This window comes from Lottia gigantea (assembly GCF_000327385.1).
Source record: "Lottia gigantea unplaced genomic scaffold LOTGIsca_33, whole genome shotgun sequence".
Classification (NCBI taxonomy): domain Eukaryota; kingdom Metazoa; phylum Mollusca; class Gastropoda; family Lottiidae; genus Lottia; species Lottia gigantea.
In genome coordinates, this window is record NW_008709110.1 from 2,565,454 (window position 1) to 2,583,421 (window position 17,968).

The 17,968-nt window shown below is 31.0% G+C and overlaps 1 protein-coding gene across 1 annotated transcript in view; it reads right to left on the minus strand.

The window, feature by feature from the left end:
* Positions 1-560: 560 nt before the first annotated feature.
* LOTGIDRAFT_232969 (hypothetical protein) overlaps positions 561-17,968 on the minus strand; it is a gene marked incomplete at both ends in the record, with an annotated part of 39,555 nt that continues 22,147 nt past the window's right edge. Inside the window, 14 exons of the mRNA XM_009058339.1 lie at positions 561-584; positions 3,186-3,344; positions 4,941-5,036; positions 5,379-5,459; positions 7,074-7,276; positions 7,537-7,617; positions 7,741-7,881; positions 8,505-8,652; positions 9,197-9,295; positions 10,116-10,184; positions 10,239-10,325; positions 10,664-10,749; positions 11,029-11,107; positions 11,665-11,859. Coding sequence (XP_009056587.1) covers positions 561-584; positions 3,186-3,344; positions 4,941-5,036; positions 5,379-5,459; positions 7,074-7,276; positions 7,537-7,617; positions 7,741-7,881; positions 8,505-8,652; positions 9,197-9,295; positions 10,116-10,184; positions 10,239-10,325; positions 10,664-10,749; positions 11,029-11,107; positions 11,665-11,859 — 1,548 coding nt within the window. The remainder of the gene's footprint in view (positions 585-3,185; positions 3,345-4,940; positions 5,037-5,378; positions 5,460-7,073; positions 7,277-7,536; positions 7,618-7,740; positions 7,882-8,504; positions 8,653-9,196; positions 9,296-10,115; positions 10,185-10,238; positions 10,326-10,663; positions 10,750-11,028; positions 11,108-11,664; positions 11,860-17,968) is intronic.

The window sequence follows — 17,968 nt, forward strand, 5'->3', positions numbered from 1 at the left end:
TACTTGGAACCCAACGACGAATTTGAAATCTGGAAAATAAATAACATGTTTTAAATGTCCTTGTCCTTACCACAACTTACCATACTGTCCAAACCACGACCCATTCATCATACTTCAAGACAATGCCAAAACTCGTATTCGGCATATGATGTGTTTTTACATACATGTAATATAGATATATTATAAACTGAAGGCCAAAAGAAACTTTACCAAGGTTTTAAAACACCTTAGATAACAGTAGGCGTCAGTTTGTTTTTATACAGAACTCCGGTATGTGTTGCATGTGCATTTCGATTTTCCTCCACATCACTTACAACTTGCTTCCACGGACATATAACAGTTACCAAGGTTCACAACTCTTAAATCGAACGCAACCGAGATTATCAGTTGAATGTCATAAACTGGCCTATTTAAAGTCTAAAAATCATATTTATAATGGAAAATAACAATTTTGATGGTGCACGACATTGTCCACATAATATAAAAATGCGACATTTCTTTATCTCTTCAGTATAGGTGTTTAATGATTTTTATTTTAACATACATATAATATAGGTGTTTTATATAACTGTGTTCTTACATTCCTATAATATAGATGTTTTATTTAACTGTAATCTTACATACATATAATATAGGTGTTTTATATAACTGTGTTCTTACATTTCTATAATATAGATGTTTTATATAACTGTAATCTTACATTCCTATAATATAGATGTTTTATATAACTGTAATCTTACATTTCTATAATACAGGTGTTTTATATAACTGTAATCTTACATACATATAATATAGGTGTTTTATATAACTGTGTTCTTACATTCCTATAATATAGGTGTTTTATATAACTGTAATCTTACATTCCTATAATGTAGATGTTTTATATAACTGTAACCTTACATTCCTATAATATAGATGTTTTATATAACTGTGTTCTTACATTCCTATAATATAGATGTTTTATATAACTGTGTTCTTACATACCTATAATATAGGTGTTTTATATAACTGTGTTCTTACATTCCTATAATGTAGATGTTTTATATAACTGTAATCTTACATTCCTATAATATAGGTGTTTTATATAACTGTGTTCTTACATACATATAATATAGATGTTTTATATAACTGTGTTCTTACATTCCTATAATATAGGTGTTTTATATAACTGTGTTCTTACATACATATAATATAGATGTTTTATATAACTGTGTTCTTACATACATATAATATAGGTGTTTTATATAACTGTGTTCTTACATTCCTATAATGTAGATGTTTTATATAACTGTGTTCTTACATACATATAATATTCATGTTTTATATAACTGTGTTCTTACATTCCTATAATATTCATGTTTTATATAACTGTGTTCTTACATTCCTATAATATAGGTGTTTTATATAAATGTAATCTTACATACATATAATATAGATGTTAAACTATGATCTAGCATACATATAGTATAGATGTTTTATGTGATTGGTTACTTAGAGATGTTTCAGATGATGTGTTTAAGTATTTAAGATGATTGCTTTGACGGTATTTTCAGATGAAATAACTTCCTAAATAAAAGAAGATCTTTAAATAAAGTTTTGATTTTTACAGGATAAAAAACAAGATTACTTAAGATAATCAACAAATATTTATTTTATTCAATATTTGGTCCAAAATGTTTATAGTACCAGTGATATATAATAATATAGTTCAATACTTGATGACTAAAGACAATTTTTACCATGAAATTCTTGTGTTTGAATGGAACTCTAAGAAAATAGCAGGGTATTACAAGTCATTGCTGATATAATAAAAAAAAAAACTGCACCTTCCTTTTGGCAGTTAGCAACATATAGGTTACCATTTTTTAATTTCAATGAATGGAATCCTCAATGTATTGAAGTAAAGAGAAGCTAGCACATTGATTGGTCTGGAAGAGTGTACTAAATAATCAAATACATGTAACTTCATCAGAAGATTGCATGATACTACATAGTTCTGGAAAAAGATAGCAGCGTCTGATTTGAGACTACACTTGATGTTAATACAATAAGAACCAATTCCATGTATTTCAAAATATTTTCAAAGACAAGTTTACATTAATAAAGATCACCATTGCAAATTGGAAGAAAGTATGTTCACATAACAGAAAATTCCTTTCAACTTGTGATTTAGAGTACCCTATAAAGGATGCATGAACTTTCATCCCTTTGATATTAATTTTTCAAAAACCTACTGAAATTAGTGTTTTCAATTACTGGCATTACTTGATACATGCAATGGAATTGAATCAATTACAACTTTTCTGACTTCAAGGACTATAATGGGTTTCATATTAATTAGTATTTTATCTATAGAAAAAGATATCTTTAAATGATGGTATTAAATATCATATTAAGATCTCATTAATTCCTCTTCCTACAATTATTTATCAACTAATCACACAACTTGAAACTATTTAGATGCAGTAAATGAATCACAAGCTCATCATCACAAACCTGTTGCATCAATACTATTTTGTTTTTTAACATCAAATTAAATAAGTTTCATCAATTTATCAAGTAAAATCTTACACTAATAAAAAGTATATTATTAGGTTTTGACAGATATGGAAAAAAAATATAAACTATAACAACTATAAAAAATAAACTTCATGAAGTAATTTAGCTTGAGCCTGCAGAATTAAAGCTTAAGAAATAATCAACAAATTAAAAAATTAAAAACTAAGGGAATTAACTATTAAGTAAGTTTCTTTCAAGGATTTCAGTTCTAAGAAAGTTAGCTAAGGTTTGGTATAAGAAGAAATGTTTGTAAAATTTCTGTTTCCCACTTTCATCAGGAATGACTTAATGATAATTTCTAAAACCTGATATTCTTTTTGCGTATCTTGTAGTCAAGCACTGTCATTAAAATGTTCCATTCTTCAAATTTATGAATTCTCAACCATTCAAAAAAAATGAAACAGGATTTGCGTCTTCTCTTACAAAATATTGATCAGTTTTTTTGCAATATCAAGATTGTGAACAAACACCATCAACACTGAATGAAGAATGAAAATAACACTAAATACATGATGATGGTAACAATTATGTAAATCAGCAACATTTCCATATAAGGCATCGTAGATGAAATGAATTCCAGTACAGTAGTTTAGAAATAGTCGTAGTTTTCAGTAGACCCAACTTACAGGAACCCATTGAGGAGTGGTACAAACTTCATCTATAGCTTTCTCTAAAGTCCTTATTGTTTCATCAATATCATTATTCACAATTTTATAATCAAAATAATGTCCATAAGCTTTTTCCAATAGTTCACTTTCTCTGGCTAACCTTTCTAAACTGCCATCCTGAAAAAGATAAAACGCCATAATCAGAATACAATAAATAGTCATACTAATGAATCACTAGACTGGTAGATCAAATTTATGTTCAAACAGCAATTAATCATTTAAGATAAAATAAGGTGTTGCCTTTGAGAATAGGTATGCCAAAAATACCTCATAATGTTGATCAAAAAATCATGGCAAACAACAAATTTCTAGAATTTCATTTGCTATTATTATTACACATTGTTAATAATTCAGATTATTATTAATTCATATTCAAGAAGTTAGAAGTTGTCGTTATGGAGATATTTGAATATCATTAGTATTAACTAGTGTTCATCATTAACAAATTACAATGATTCATGCTTATCGTTACATATTCTACTACTAGTAAAAAATCATACAACAACTAACAAGGCATCACTGAAAGTATGAGTGTATTAAAATCCTGTTTTAAGTCGTATTGTATTCATCAGTACCTGGTTTATTCATTTAAACCATGTGCAAAGTATGTTTGGTATTGAATCTAAATCCTATTCAGAGTCTGATTGGAATTTATATCCTATTCCAAGTCTGATTAGTATTTATATACTATTCCAAGTGGGTATTTATATCCTATTCCAAGTTTAATTTGTATTTATCCTATTCCAAGTCTTAGAGAATCTAAAGCCTGTTCAAAGACTGATTGAATCTAAATCCTATTCAGAGTCTGCTTGGAATTTATATCCTATTCCAAGTCTGATTAGTATTTATATCCTATTCCAAGTGGGTATTTATATCCTATTCCAAGTTTAATTTGTATTTATCCTATTCCAAGTCTTAGAGAATCTAAAGCCTGTTCAAAGACTGATTGAATCTAAATCCTATTCAGAGTCTGATTGGAATTTATATCCTATTCCAAGTCTGATTAGTATTTATATCCTATTCCAAGTGGGTATTTATATCCTATTCCAAGTGGGTATTTATATCCTATTCCAAGTTTAATTTGTATTTATCCTATTCCAAGTTTTAGAGAATCTAAAGTCTGTTCAAAGACTGATTGAATCTATCAATATATATATTATGATCTATGTGTTATTGATGCGTTTTGACTTAGTCAAGGGCAACAACTAATCCGTTTAACCATTCAACAAAGAAATCCTTAAATTCGAACTGTCCAAGATCTCATCAATATATATGATCCCGCCAAATTTCACTTTAATCAGATGAAAACTGTAGTCTCACGAACAAATTTTACGAGTTTTGACTAAGTTATGGGTAATAACTCGAATCTTATCAATTCCAATGCTCACACCCAGTTTCATCAAAATCCATAGAAAATTGTAGTTACTTTAGTGCCCACAAACAAACTTTGACACGATTTTACTACGACAAGGGCAATAACTCAAAATCTGTTCAATCAATCTAAAGCATCACACCAAGTTTAATCAAAATCAGATGAAAACTGTTGTCTCTATGTGCCCACAAGAAATGTTGACGGTCGGACTGACGGACAACAATATACGACCATGTGGACGTATAAAAATGGGGGATGATTCTTATTTTTCATTGTTTAAAGGGTTTAAGATTAAGGATGCTGATTAAGAAAATAGTGAATTGTGCCTATATTTCACTTACATTAATATTTTTCATATCTCTTAAATCACTGACTCTAGGTGCGGCAATAAACACAACAAAGGGTGCATAATCAGCAGCTCGCAGAATTTTAAGGGCCTGTAATAATAGTTAATATTAAAACATGCAATATTTAAACTGAACATAATTAGAAATTGTTAACAAAATCAAATCAACTATGATATGATCAAATTTTCATTTTAAATCTATTGTATATTTTATAAAAAATTTGAAATTTTTTTAATGTTATGAAATGAAGTTTTGATCATACAGCTAGAAAACAAAGAATATCAAGGTTTTTACTGCTTCTGAAAAAAAATAAAGCAAAATGAGAAAAGTAGAATTAGTGAAATTTCATGCAACATTAATTCAACACAATGGACAAGAACATGCAGTTATACAGAATTATGAGAACATGGTGACCATATATGGTATTGATACCTGATGTATGGAAGGTAGGGTGGGTGCTGCAATAAATACTATAAATGGGGTATATTCACTGGACCTTAACACTTTAACAGCCTAAAATATCAAAATTAACAGACATTGAAACTATAAATATATATCATTTCAAATAAAAACACAATAATATAAACAGTTTTCTTTGAATGCTGATGCAAAAAGCAAACAAATACACCATGTTACTGTTAAAACTTTTAACAAGCAGTTGCAAAGAAAGATATACCCACTTTTCAGTATTTTCATATTTTCAGTATATCCGAAGATCTATCTTGTTTAAGATCTTGTGATATAAATGTACATACAAAGAGAGAAGTGGGGGTGTCCAAGTTTAAATTTTGTCATTGATCCCATGTGGTTGGAAGCTTTTAAGTCTAATAATCCAATGACGTTTGACGGAACGCCGGTGGGCTGTGGATTGTGTAAGGTCTGGGTTGGTCCCCAGTTGTTTAATTATTTGGTAGTCGAGGTTTTGACTGGAATGTCTCGGTAAGTGGAAGTGAGAGGCGACTGGTGTGTCCCTCTTGTGAAAAATGTCAGCAAAGTGTTCTTTCAGCCTAATGCGGAACAATCTTTTTGTCTCGCAAAATATTGTTTATGACATAAGTTGCATGTGAGAAGGTAGATGAGGTTTCTACTAGTACAGGTCCAGGTTTTGTTAGCATTGTAGGATTTTCCGTTAACGGTGGAACAAAACATTTTTTTGAGCCTGAGCGTGTTGCAGTAGGAGCAGTTCTGGATGTTACAATCTGTACCAAGATAGTAGTAAGTTTTTCCACTGGCTTGGGGTTTGGATGTGGGTTTAGGAATAGTGGCTGAGACAAGAAGATCTTTGAGAGTAGGGTTTCGCCTGTAGGCAGTAAGGCAGGGTTGCGGAAATGCTTTGTTGCAGTCATTAGAAATGGAAAGGATATGCCAGTTTTCTTTAAGGATCTTGCTGATGTGGACCGAGGTGGGATTATAGTCCGTTACGAAAACTGGACGTGAGTGCAGAGTGTGGTGGCCCTTCGGTGTTTTTTGTTTATTGAAAAGGAATGTTCTTTCGATGGCGTCTGCTTTGGATCTGTTGGATTTTATAATATCTCTGGGGTAACCCCGTTGTAGATAGTAGCAAACCGATTTGTCTGCATGTAGTTGATAATTTGCTGGGTCTGAGCAAATGCTTTTAAGTCTAAGGAATTGACTATATGGTCCCTTACTTTTGATATGGGGAGGATGACAAGAAGTGTAAGAGAGGTAGGAATGTGTGTGTCCGCAGAGTGAGTTTAATCAATCAGTCTGAAGAGTACACCAAAGTACGAAAGTAGTCACTGATAACTAGGGATAACTGGTCGCCTCACCCATTCTTATCTCATATAAATGTACATACATACACAATAAGCTGATTAAAATCAACAAAAATTTCACTTATGCATGTTCATAAGCCACTTACAACACATTTTTTTGTTTTCAAGGGCTGTAACTGATGAAATATTTGTTGAATCAAAATTCAAAATATATAATTACAACAGGACCTTGGAGGTAACCAGATGGTAAATCTGGGTGTTGATCCAACCTTTACACCTTCAGGTAATAAGAGTAGTGACAAATCAATGAACCATTGCAGATCATAATTCTACTTTCGATACCTCTTTTTATCACAAAAAAAAGTAATGTAATTCTTGAAACAAGATATACCTGTGGTTCCACATCTAGTATAGCCATTAAATTCTGTACATGTATCTGTTTAATTGTTTTTAACTTGGTGCCATACATGGCGTCTTCATGGGTACCATACTCTAGGTATTCATTATTAGCAATATCTTTCATCATTTGTTCCGGAGATACAAAAAAATAGTTTTTACCATTTTCTTCATTTTCTCGTGGTGGCCTCGTTGTATCTTTAGACAAATAAACACATTTAATATGCACTCTTTTTGATATATTGGTTTATTATTGTCAGATTTTATACCTAGTATTCAAAATGCACACTGAATATAATGATGCAAGATGCAATTCTGTCAATCAAAAATCTCGTCCAGAGAATAGCAAATAAATTAATGTTCACAAAGATTTTGCTTATCTGCTGCTGAGAAAATGTTCTGCTGATTTACCTCATTTACTGAAAGTAATATTAAACATATAGAAGTTAAATACATACGTGGAATGGGGTAGGCAAATCTATCTGGTTGACTTGTAATTAAAGTATTTTTTATATGTCTTCTTCCAACACCATGAGCTCCTACAAAAACAACAGATATCTTGAATTGATGTTGGACATCTACAATCAAAGGTTGCTTACTTTTTACTTCATAATAACAAATTTAGAATACTCAAACTTATTATCATAAAAGAATACACTTACCTAATAGAACTAGGGTTTTTCTCATGAAAACTGGAAGTCGAACAACTTCTTCATATGTAACTAAATCTAACTGATCAAATACAGCATTGTGTTTAGCTAAATATTTATCTTTCTTCTTACGTCCAAACCATGAACAATGAACTGTAATACAGATTACAAATACAATTTATTGAAGAGCACAAAACACATATTAAGTAAAGTGGAAAAGAATCAAAATAAAAAAAAACTTTTACTTTTCAAGGGTAATAACTTTCTTAGGATCCTCTCTACCAGCTGGTTCTTGGCAAACCTGTTGGCTTTGCTCTTTCCAAGATTATGTGCAGCCATTTACAGCTGGGTTGAATTATGAGTGGATTTAAGAGTGAAGATGAAGGTCATCCGGCTTTCACCTCTGACGAAAGAACCCACTAACACGATGTTGTTTAGCTTAACCAAGAAAAATGCCATCAAAGAACCTATGCTGAAACGGACAGAACCTAATTGTTCACACATAAAAGAAGTTTTAGACAGATCTAGTGAGAGTTGCAGACTTTCAACCACTTTTCTTGGCACCTTTGTGAAGACTATTGAACTAAAATATTTTGGAATAATGGAATATTGGAATATGTCCATATGGTAGATGACTCCATGGTCGCTTGTAGTGTAGGAAGAACTTACTAATATACTAACTTATCATTCAGGGTATATAAAATTGAAATATTTCTTATACTTGAATCAATATAAAATATGTTAATAAACAAATAATACATAAAAGGTATTTGTACCTGCATGTTCTCTTCTGGCTCTTTCTATGGCAGCACATGCTGTTCTCCATTCCTGCAATTCTGGTGATGGAATCAAGCCTGCAGGTTCTGTAGATAAACTGTCCCATTTTCTGGCTTGCCACCAATTTGAATCATCTTTACTTATCACCTAAAAGGGATTAAAAACTTATTTTAAATTTTTCTCATTTTTTGTTTCTTCATGTTGGTTTACATGATAGAAGATTAATTAATAAGCAATTAATAAGTTAAGGATGTCAAGTTTAAACATACTCTAAGTATAGCATCAGATAATTCAGAAAAGTTAGCATACCATATAGTGCAAGGAACAATTGAAATAGTAATATTTCTAGCTGACCCCCAAAAATTTAGATTTTGGATTTGGGTTAAAAAGAGGTTGTTATATTGTGATAATGCACATAAAAAGTTACACATAAACCTCTTTACAATCCTTTTAAGAGTACAATAATTTGCTCTGATTGCATCTTATGATTTTGACCATTATAGTAGTGGCGGGTGTTGCAAGCGAAGCAGACCTAACGGGTACTTCTCTTTGAAGGAGTCCACTACTATACAGCTATACTCCTGATTTTGCCATTCTTAGGACAAGATTTTTGATTGATGGAATTGTATTAATTGTACAAATTTTTATTGATAACAACACTAAGGTTGCCACCAATAAAATTATAACTTACCCGTAAAATGTCACCAACTTTGAAAGGTATACCAGCTTGAGAACACGGTATTAAATCATCATCTCTTGGATCATACTCAAATAATGCTCGAACAAATATCTACAATTCAATATAAACACACCTCATAAGAAAATAATGATACATATCAATCCCCACCATAGTCAGAACTTTTTTTCTCAATTAAATTGTTATTTTGGTGGAGGTTGGCTTAAATGGACATTTTCCTCAACCATTTTTCTCTGTTTTCTTTCCCATCAATTAGAAAAAAAAGTCTCATACATGATATGTTGTTTTCAGATTCAGTTGTGTTTTGGATCATTCCAAAATTGTCGTTCAGGTTAGAAAACAATTTTATCTATCAATTTTGTTTGGGGAAAAATATGTATACATTTTCATGTAGGTGTTCCATTTTAAGGAAACTACAAAACTAATGTGAAAGGTACAATAAGGCAAAAGATTAATTCTTATAGAAGTGATAATGGATCAAGGTGTTAAGACTAATTATTAATTCATCATATCAGTCTCTCTCATTTATTCAATAGGTCATGATAACCAAACCACAACTGTTTTGACAAGAAACCAACTATCATAGGATCTTTAATGTGAAGAGTTTAAAAAAAAGGTCAAGGTTGTTGTACCCAATCCAGGCTTAACTGAGGTCTCACTGAACCTGTGACAAATACCCAGCTGTTAAACTGTGATCAATAGGTTGAAAAATCCTCAATTCCCAGGTATTATCTTGATCAGATTCTTAAATCTGATTGATTGATGATTCAGTCTTCTGCCTTTAGATTCTGGCAGACGGAAGGTTAACCATATACCCTTTAGTTTCTTGATAAATATGGGAATGGTAAATTTGGTGATATTTAATTGCTGACTTTATACCAGGGAGAGATAAGAGGTTAGGTACTAATGTTACCTCACACAATGCTGATTTTATTCGCTGACTAGGGACAATCTTCAATATTACACTGCCCCTGGTGTCTCTCTGTAAATTAAAATAGAATAATGAACTGCACATACAGACTGTAATTACTCTTACCTCCTTTTGGCCATGACTACCGTCTAATTTTAATACTCCACTTTGTGACGGTAAAACTTTAAACGTCACTTGACCTCTAAGATTTTTCTACAATGAAAGCAAGTAGGCGAAAAAATCACTAGCACATTCAAAAGATTGACAAGAATCACAAGAGAAATACAAGAGTAAAAAAAAATACAGCACAATGATACATAAATAATATCCATTGTACTAGAATGAAAAATCATATTTTACAAGCCTGGCAAATAAAAAAAAAAGCAACACCACTTCAATAAAATATAAGAAATATTGTACAGGATGATTATTGTCATCATGTATATCATAAGTTACTAAAAGAGTGCGGCAGTGTGATTTTTCACTTTAAAAAAAAATACGATTTCCTGCTCATTGACTCGAACATCTGAACAATGCCTCTCTTCACTTACCAACATTTTTTGTAAAATTTCCACAGGTTGGTTGTGTACACTAACACCATTGATATCTTTGATTTCATCTCCAACATGTAATGTACCTGAAAATATCACAACTTCCTAAAAAATTACTTTTATATATCAAGAGAGTTTCTATAGCAACTTATAAACAGTAACATTGACTTAATAAATGCATGAAATTGACAAAAAAGTTTTGAAATAAAATGAAACTGTTGTACAGGTGTAAGCACAGGCATCAGCCGTCACTCGGTATGTTCTCTTGTTCCATAGTTTGAATATCAGACAGTAGGTGAAGTTGTAAGAGCCTTTTGTGAACCTATAGATTATGTACTACAAATCATATATCAGCTTCAACATACCTTGTCTATGAATCATACCACCATGCATAATCCGAGCCACAAAACATCTTCCTTCATCATTGACTTTTAATGTGATGCCCTAAAATACAACAGTTGAAAATGATAACATTACGCGGGGGAAGGATTGCCTCCTGGTATTGTATAAAAATTCTTTATGTAATGATACTATAGGTAATTTAGTTCAGAGCTTCAAAAGCCGAAATGCTTCTGAGTTCAGAGCTTTAAAAGCTGAAATGTTTCTAAGTTCAGAGTTGTAAAAACTGAAATGTTTTTGAGTTCAGAGCTGTAAAAAATGAAATGTTTCTGAGTTCAGAGCTGTAAAAGCTGAAAGGTTTCTGAGTTAAAATGTTTGAGTTCAAAGCGATAAAAGGTGAAAAGTTTCTGAGTTCAGAGCTTTAGAAGCTGAAATGTTAATGAGTTCAGAGCTTTAACAACTGAAATGTTTCTGAGTTCAGAGTTATAAATGCTGAACTGTGATTTTACATTATATGAGGTTGCATGGTAACAGCAGCTCCTGTTTAGATCACTGGTGTGTTAAAAAGGATAATGAATTAAGGGAAACATTATTCTATACCACTCATAAGCCATAAAAATTTGCCAGCCACTTTTCTGTCACTGTCAATCTAATATACATACCATTGGTTCTTCTGTATTTTTCTGGAACTGTACAAGTCTTACTCGAGTAACATTATCCCCTTCCTCCATCTCATATGTATGACCGTTTGTCTCAGTCTCACCGTTTATATAGGGCTGACTGGAAGGGGGAGTAATTCTCACTGCATCCTCCCCATAAACTTCATGACCTACAACATCATGGGTCTGTAACAGAGCCTGAAAGATAAAAGAGGAATGATCAATTGTGATGATTCTAACAAAATGGAGTACGTAAACACTTATAACTAAACCTTCCAGAACACATAAAGCAAGAAATTCAATATGTCATGAGCAAGTTTTCCCCAAATAATACTTTTCATAAGTTTAAAAAACCAACATTTTCAGGTAATAAAAACTATTGAAATAATATGAGAGAACCTTTTTAAAGTTTTTCTACTAGTTCAAACAGTTTGATATAAGCCTTGTCCTAATAAAAATCAATAGACAGAAATAAATAAGGTCTTGAAGAAAACTTGAGAAACATTTTTATATTTTGTTATATTAATTGATGTTTTGAAGTGGCCATTAAAATATGAGGTGGGTGTTTTTAAGACAGAGAGGGACGTCTCTGATATGAGATAGTGTAATTTAAACATCTCTATTACATGTATAAGATAGCATGAAGTGACATGCTCTGTTCTGATGTGTATCATGAAAGGAAACCTGTATCTATTATATTTATGAAAATTTTAGGTTTTTTAGCAAACAAAGAAACCTGCTTCATGTGAATAAGTTTCTCCTGCCATTTATTTGTTAATTGGTCATAAATACCAGTATATTAAAATATTTTATTAAACCATCATCATTTCGTCATTTAGGAATATTAGTTAACATTGACAAAGTACATCTATTTAACATTTAATATATTTTTCAACATTATTAGTCTTTAAGCTTTAAGAAATCGAGTAACAGTGGAGCTATTTGACAAATTGCTTTTTACAACTCACTAACTTTAAGGACTAAGTTCTATTGCTCTTAGCGCCAAGTTTTCCTGACACAGACATACTTTTACATTGCTTCCAGCTATAATTATATTCTATATACAATAAATACTGTTATAAGATCAGACTATATTAGTATATTGGTTATTAACATCCATCACTTACTAATAGTCAATATCTATCTATAAAATCATTGTTTGACAACCAGGAAATACTCTTCCCAAAGATGTCTGAAATTTAGTCTAGGCCATACAATAAAACTCTCATAGATAAACATTCTTCTGAAATATTGATCACTTCTATTAACATGTCATCTTTCATGTGATGGCATTTCCTTTTAGACTCTTGTATCTCTTACAGAAACCTCCTGAAAACTCCATTTATATTCTAAATGAAGGAAAACTTTCTTACTATTTGTAGCCTACAATTCAGTGAAGAATTTACGAGAATTCTCATCATCTATGATAAAATCAAACCCATATCTGACCACTGACAAATAATATAAATACCATTTATCAAATTACCAGTAAAACCAATTCTACAAACCCAATTATAATCTCTTTGTAGTTCTAACCTTCCACCTCCTGTCTACCAGTACAGTTTTAACCTGACCAAGTTTTGGCAGCATAAATTCTAGAGTAGAGTTTATGATATTGATTTTATAGTACAAGTAAAGACCAATGGATTAAACACTACATTGAACTTTTATAAAAGGATTTAATATGACATTACAATCATCAGGAAAGATTCCATAATAATCCCTTCTTGATTTTCAATTTTTTGTCTCAGTCAAATGGTTTCAACTGTTTTCATCATTTTGACAAAATAACCCTTTCAACAACATCATCACAAGATTTGAAATGAATAACTGTCATTTTTATTTTGCACAAATTGAATTTCTTCAAAAGAATGATTAAAGTGAAACTGTTATGAGCTTTGTTAATTATAGCTGAGGGGTAAGAGTATCCTTTCTTCATACAACTCTGTTAGTTAAACCAACCCCCAGACCATATTTATTTGGCACAGGGACATTCAGAGCAACTCCCATGACAAAGTGACATTTAACCAAAGGTGGCGCCAGCCCTTCGAGACTGGGGGCAGACTGACTCAATGGGGGGACAACTACTGAGGCTCAATTCAATTTTGGCTACTCTGTGGTGGTGTCATAGTCGCAAACCTCAGAGCGTCTTAGAGGGTTCTCTCAAATTTTTATTTTTAGAAAAATTAAATTCAATTTGTGCATTCCGAAACATATTTTGGAGAAAAAAGGTAGACATTTAGATTTGTTGAAAAGTATCCCTACTGGCACCACCACTGCATTCAATGTTTGACCTTGATACTTTTAGATTATTCTTTAAAGATTCTTTAAGACATTGTTAAGTATATATTAAGTATGAACTAGATGAAAATTAATGATACCTACTGTCACTATATTAGCTCAATATCTATCTGTCAAGATTAAATCACTACCAATCATTTAACAGTCATCAATAATCCAAGAATTGTAACTTCTTAACTACCTACTCACATGATATCATTAAATCCTACTCACTGAAATATTACACTTTGGAACTTAGCACTATCTTTCTCTAGGGCTCACTGATTTCAATCTTAAAGACAGATAGAAAGATCTAAGCACCTAAACAACGGGTTGAAGCTATTATCATCTTGGCATTGATTGGACAAAAGTCACATCATACAGTACAGTAAAGTCGTTGGGGCTCCTAGTTTTCAACGCTAATCAGATATTTTGACCGTGTGATTTAATAGCTATAATAAGCGAACAAAACAGGGGTTTAGATTATAACCACAATAGGTGCACCAGTTTAAATTGTAATAAGGTTTGAGTAGGTCAAGTTTCAGGCTACAGAAGAACTGTACACATTCAATTACTACAGTAGTAAGACAGGATTTGACAATTTAGGGAGGATGCAAGCAACCAACAATTAACAAATTATCTGTAATATTTTAACTATGTACGCTAATTTCTTATCAACAAAAACAAACTGTGAAAGACACCCAAACATTTACAATAGTTAAACTGTCACTTACAAATGTTCAAAATCTAATCGCGGAAAAGTGAATTTGATCAAGTATTTGGTTCTGTTTCTAACTTCATTTATTCAGTTTGATTGAAGAAATTCTCCTGAGAATCAGACCTTCATTATTGCTTATTGACAATTTCCAACAAGTTCCATCCGCAAAAATAATCCACTTTGTTATGGTCAGGAAATTTAATAATTTGACTTCTGGTCAATTTCAGCTCAAATCCTCAAGTGACCCAGATTTCTATTTCCTCTCTGATAGTTGAGATTGAATAGTTTATAGAATAGTTATTTAGTACATCACTAGGAATACCGACAGCCAAAACATTCTAATGTCTACCTCGGGGGAAAACTGATACGAACAATATACACTCAAACTATAAGAGACAGAATCTGTAAGCGAACTAACAGTACAATTGCTGAAAACCAAAATATTGCAAAACTGTTATTTTGAATATCTATATTTGCAGTTTGGATTGTTAGTTCTTTTTTTAAAATGATATATCTAGCCAAATGTATAATGTACCATGAATTTTCAAAATAAATGAGGTCCATAAATAAAGTGAAATTATAAACTGTATTCTTTATCAAATCCAACATTTCAGATAAAACTTAATTTTGCTCAGGAAGCAAAAGATAATCTTGAAAATCCCTAGTCTATTGAAACAACAACTTTCTTACCTGTTTATAAACAGTATTTTTTATGAAATTTTTTTTTAATAATAAAACCAGAAAATAAATAATGACAAGTTCAAACAACAAGGAAGTAGGACATTCAAAGTATTTTTCTTTTTATGAAGTGATTACTTCAATATCATTTATTGAAAAATAACTTAACAGTGTAACAGGTCCATGTATAAACAAGTCTATGAGTTCACAATGGTATCTATAACAAAGTGAAAAGATTTCCAACATTTCTCAATCAAATGTATTTGCCTTTAGGTACAAAAAAGTAGAATTTAATTCTTCATTTCAATTCCTTTCTGAATCAAATTCATATATGAATAAATGTCCATTCAAACAAAACAATTCTGTGAATGAAAATCTCTTCCAAATCACGACAAAATCATATGCAATAAATGTATAGATGTGGACTCCTCAAACGAGAAGTACCATCTGGTGTTTTGAAAGAGTAAGCATGGTAAATTGATTTCAAGGGTGAAGCCCATTAACTAAAGCTAATAAATATATAATCAAAGATTAACAAGTGCAAATATCCATTTCTATTTGTACCTGTAAAACAAGGAAACCAGATAAACCATGAACAACTCTATAAATATATCAAATGGTCTTGTAACAATATCAGTATTCATTTTGAAAAAAATACAATTTACAAACATAGTACTGGTAATGTCTATTAGTGTTTATTCAACATTGGATAGGTAACAGTTACTTACTATTTAAAACTCTTCATTCTTTGACAAGTACAGATTTTAGTCACAGGTTTTATATTTAAAATAGAATAGTTATTGTTAACTCAATATCATATCTTTACTTCTCAAAAATCATTATATCTCCAATGTAAACAAATCACAGCTGTTAGACAACTGCCACATGTTGCCTTCACACAAGTCACCAATTAGTCTTTGAGTCATTTAAGTAGAGAATAATGAATTGCTAATACAATATATGAACAAATATTACAATTTGACACTAACTACTTTATACCAATCAGCAGTAACTATCTTGGATTCACATAGCAGCCATTATTATAGACAAATATCTGAAATTATCACTAACTCGCTGACAAGACACCATTAACTCAGTTGCTAATAAAGCAGAGAATAGTGAAAAGTTAACTCAATAAATAGAGTTTGAATATTACAATCTGACACTAACTACTTTATACCAGCAAGAAGTAACTACCTTGGATTCATATTGCTGTCATATTCCAAACAAAAAACATCTGTTATCACTGACAAGACACCATTAACTCATTAAGATTATTGAGGCAGAAAAAAATAAATAGTTAACTCAATAAATGGATACAAATATGAATATTACAATCCAATTTACTATTATCATTGACTGGCTGACATGACACCATTCACTCATTGAAATTATTGAGAATATATATGAAATATTACAATATCAAACTAATGGCAAAATTAACAACATATAGTGCTGTAATTATTATAAATAAAAGAAGATCTATACCACTATGTACAATGAGAGCTCACTTCGTTTAGGCAATATTAATTTTTACTTAACAGTATTACTTAAATCCAAAATTTAAAAATTAACCCCTATTTCCAAAACCAGCTGTCTTGTAAAGGATGGTGTATTGAACTTTAGTCATTAGAAATGAAACAAACCACAGGAATAAATTGATATTATGAATAAATATTTGATATGTATGAACAATGTCTAAAGGTAACGAAATTAAATCAAACTTTCAGACAATCACAGCATTATGGTTTGAATATTATGTGCTGTAAATGAGATCATCTGCACTTTTGAGAGTCAGTCAAATGTAGATTTTCATCACATGTCCACAGTGACCTTCTCTAGCCTGCATCAGTCAATTAATGTTATTAAATCCTAGACTAACTCTTCCAAGAGATTTACATTCAAAAGTGTTTTGGAAAGCTTAAATGATGTTATATATTATGTCCTTTACCTTCACAACCAGTGTCTCTATTTGCTGCCAGCCAATTAAACTAATGAACATTGACTAGAAACTTCTGTATTTCAAGGAATACATATAAAAACTATATTCCTTCACATGAGTCCTGTGTAAGCTACATTCTAACTCCTATTAACTAATGGACATCTGACCTTGAGTATAAATTGTAAGAATACATGTAAATATGTATTATTATTATTGTTTATTGACTGTAAACCTGTGTAACTGACAAGATGACTGGAGTATTGTCAGTCAATTGTTTGTTTACTAGAAATTTAACACAACAAATACTGATTATCTCTCATAAATATTTACTATCTGTTTATTATAATAAACATATCATATACCCCAATAGACACAATAACTATTTGTGTCAAATGATTGGAGACTACAATAAACATTTTTATAAACTCTTCCTTACAAAAATATTTTTAACTTTTGAAATTTCGCTACAAAGGGCAAAAACAACAAAACCTTAACATAAATTTGAATGAGTTTGCTTATCAAATATCGTTATAAGGGAATACAATCTGATTTTAGGACTCAGACAACTTTTAATTCCCAGCAGACAATAAAACGACCTTACGAATCACTTGAAGATTAAAGTTATGATATCTTTAGTTTAAATACGATTAAATACAGACAAATTCTGTCACTTTTATTATTTAAGATTC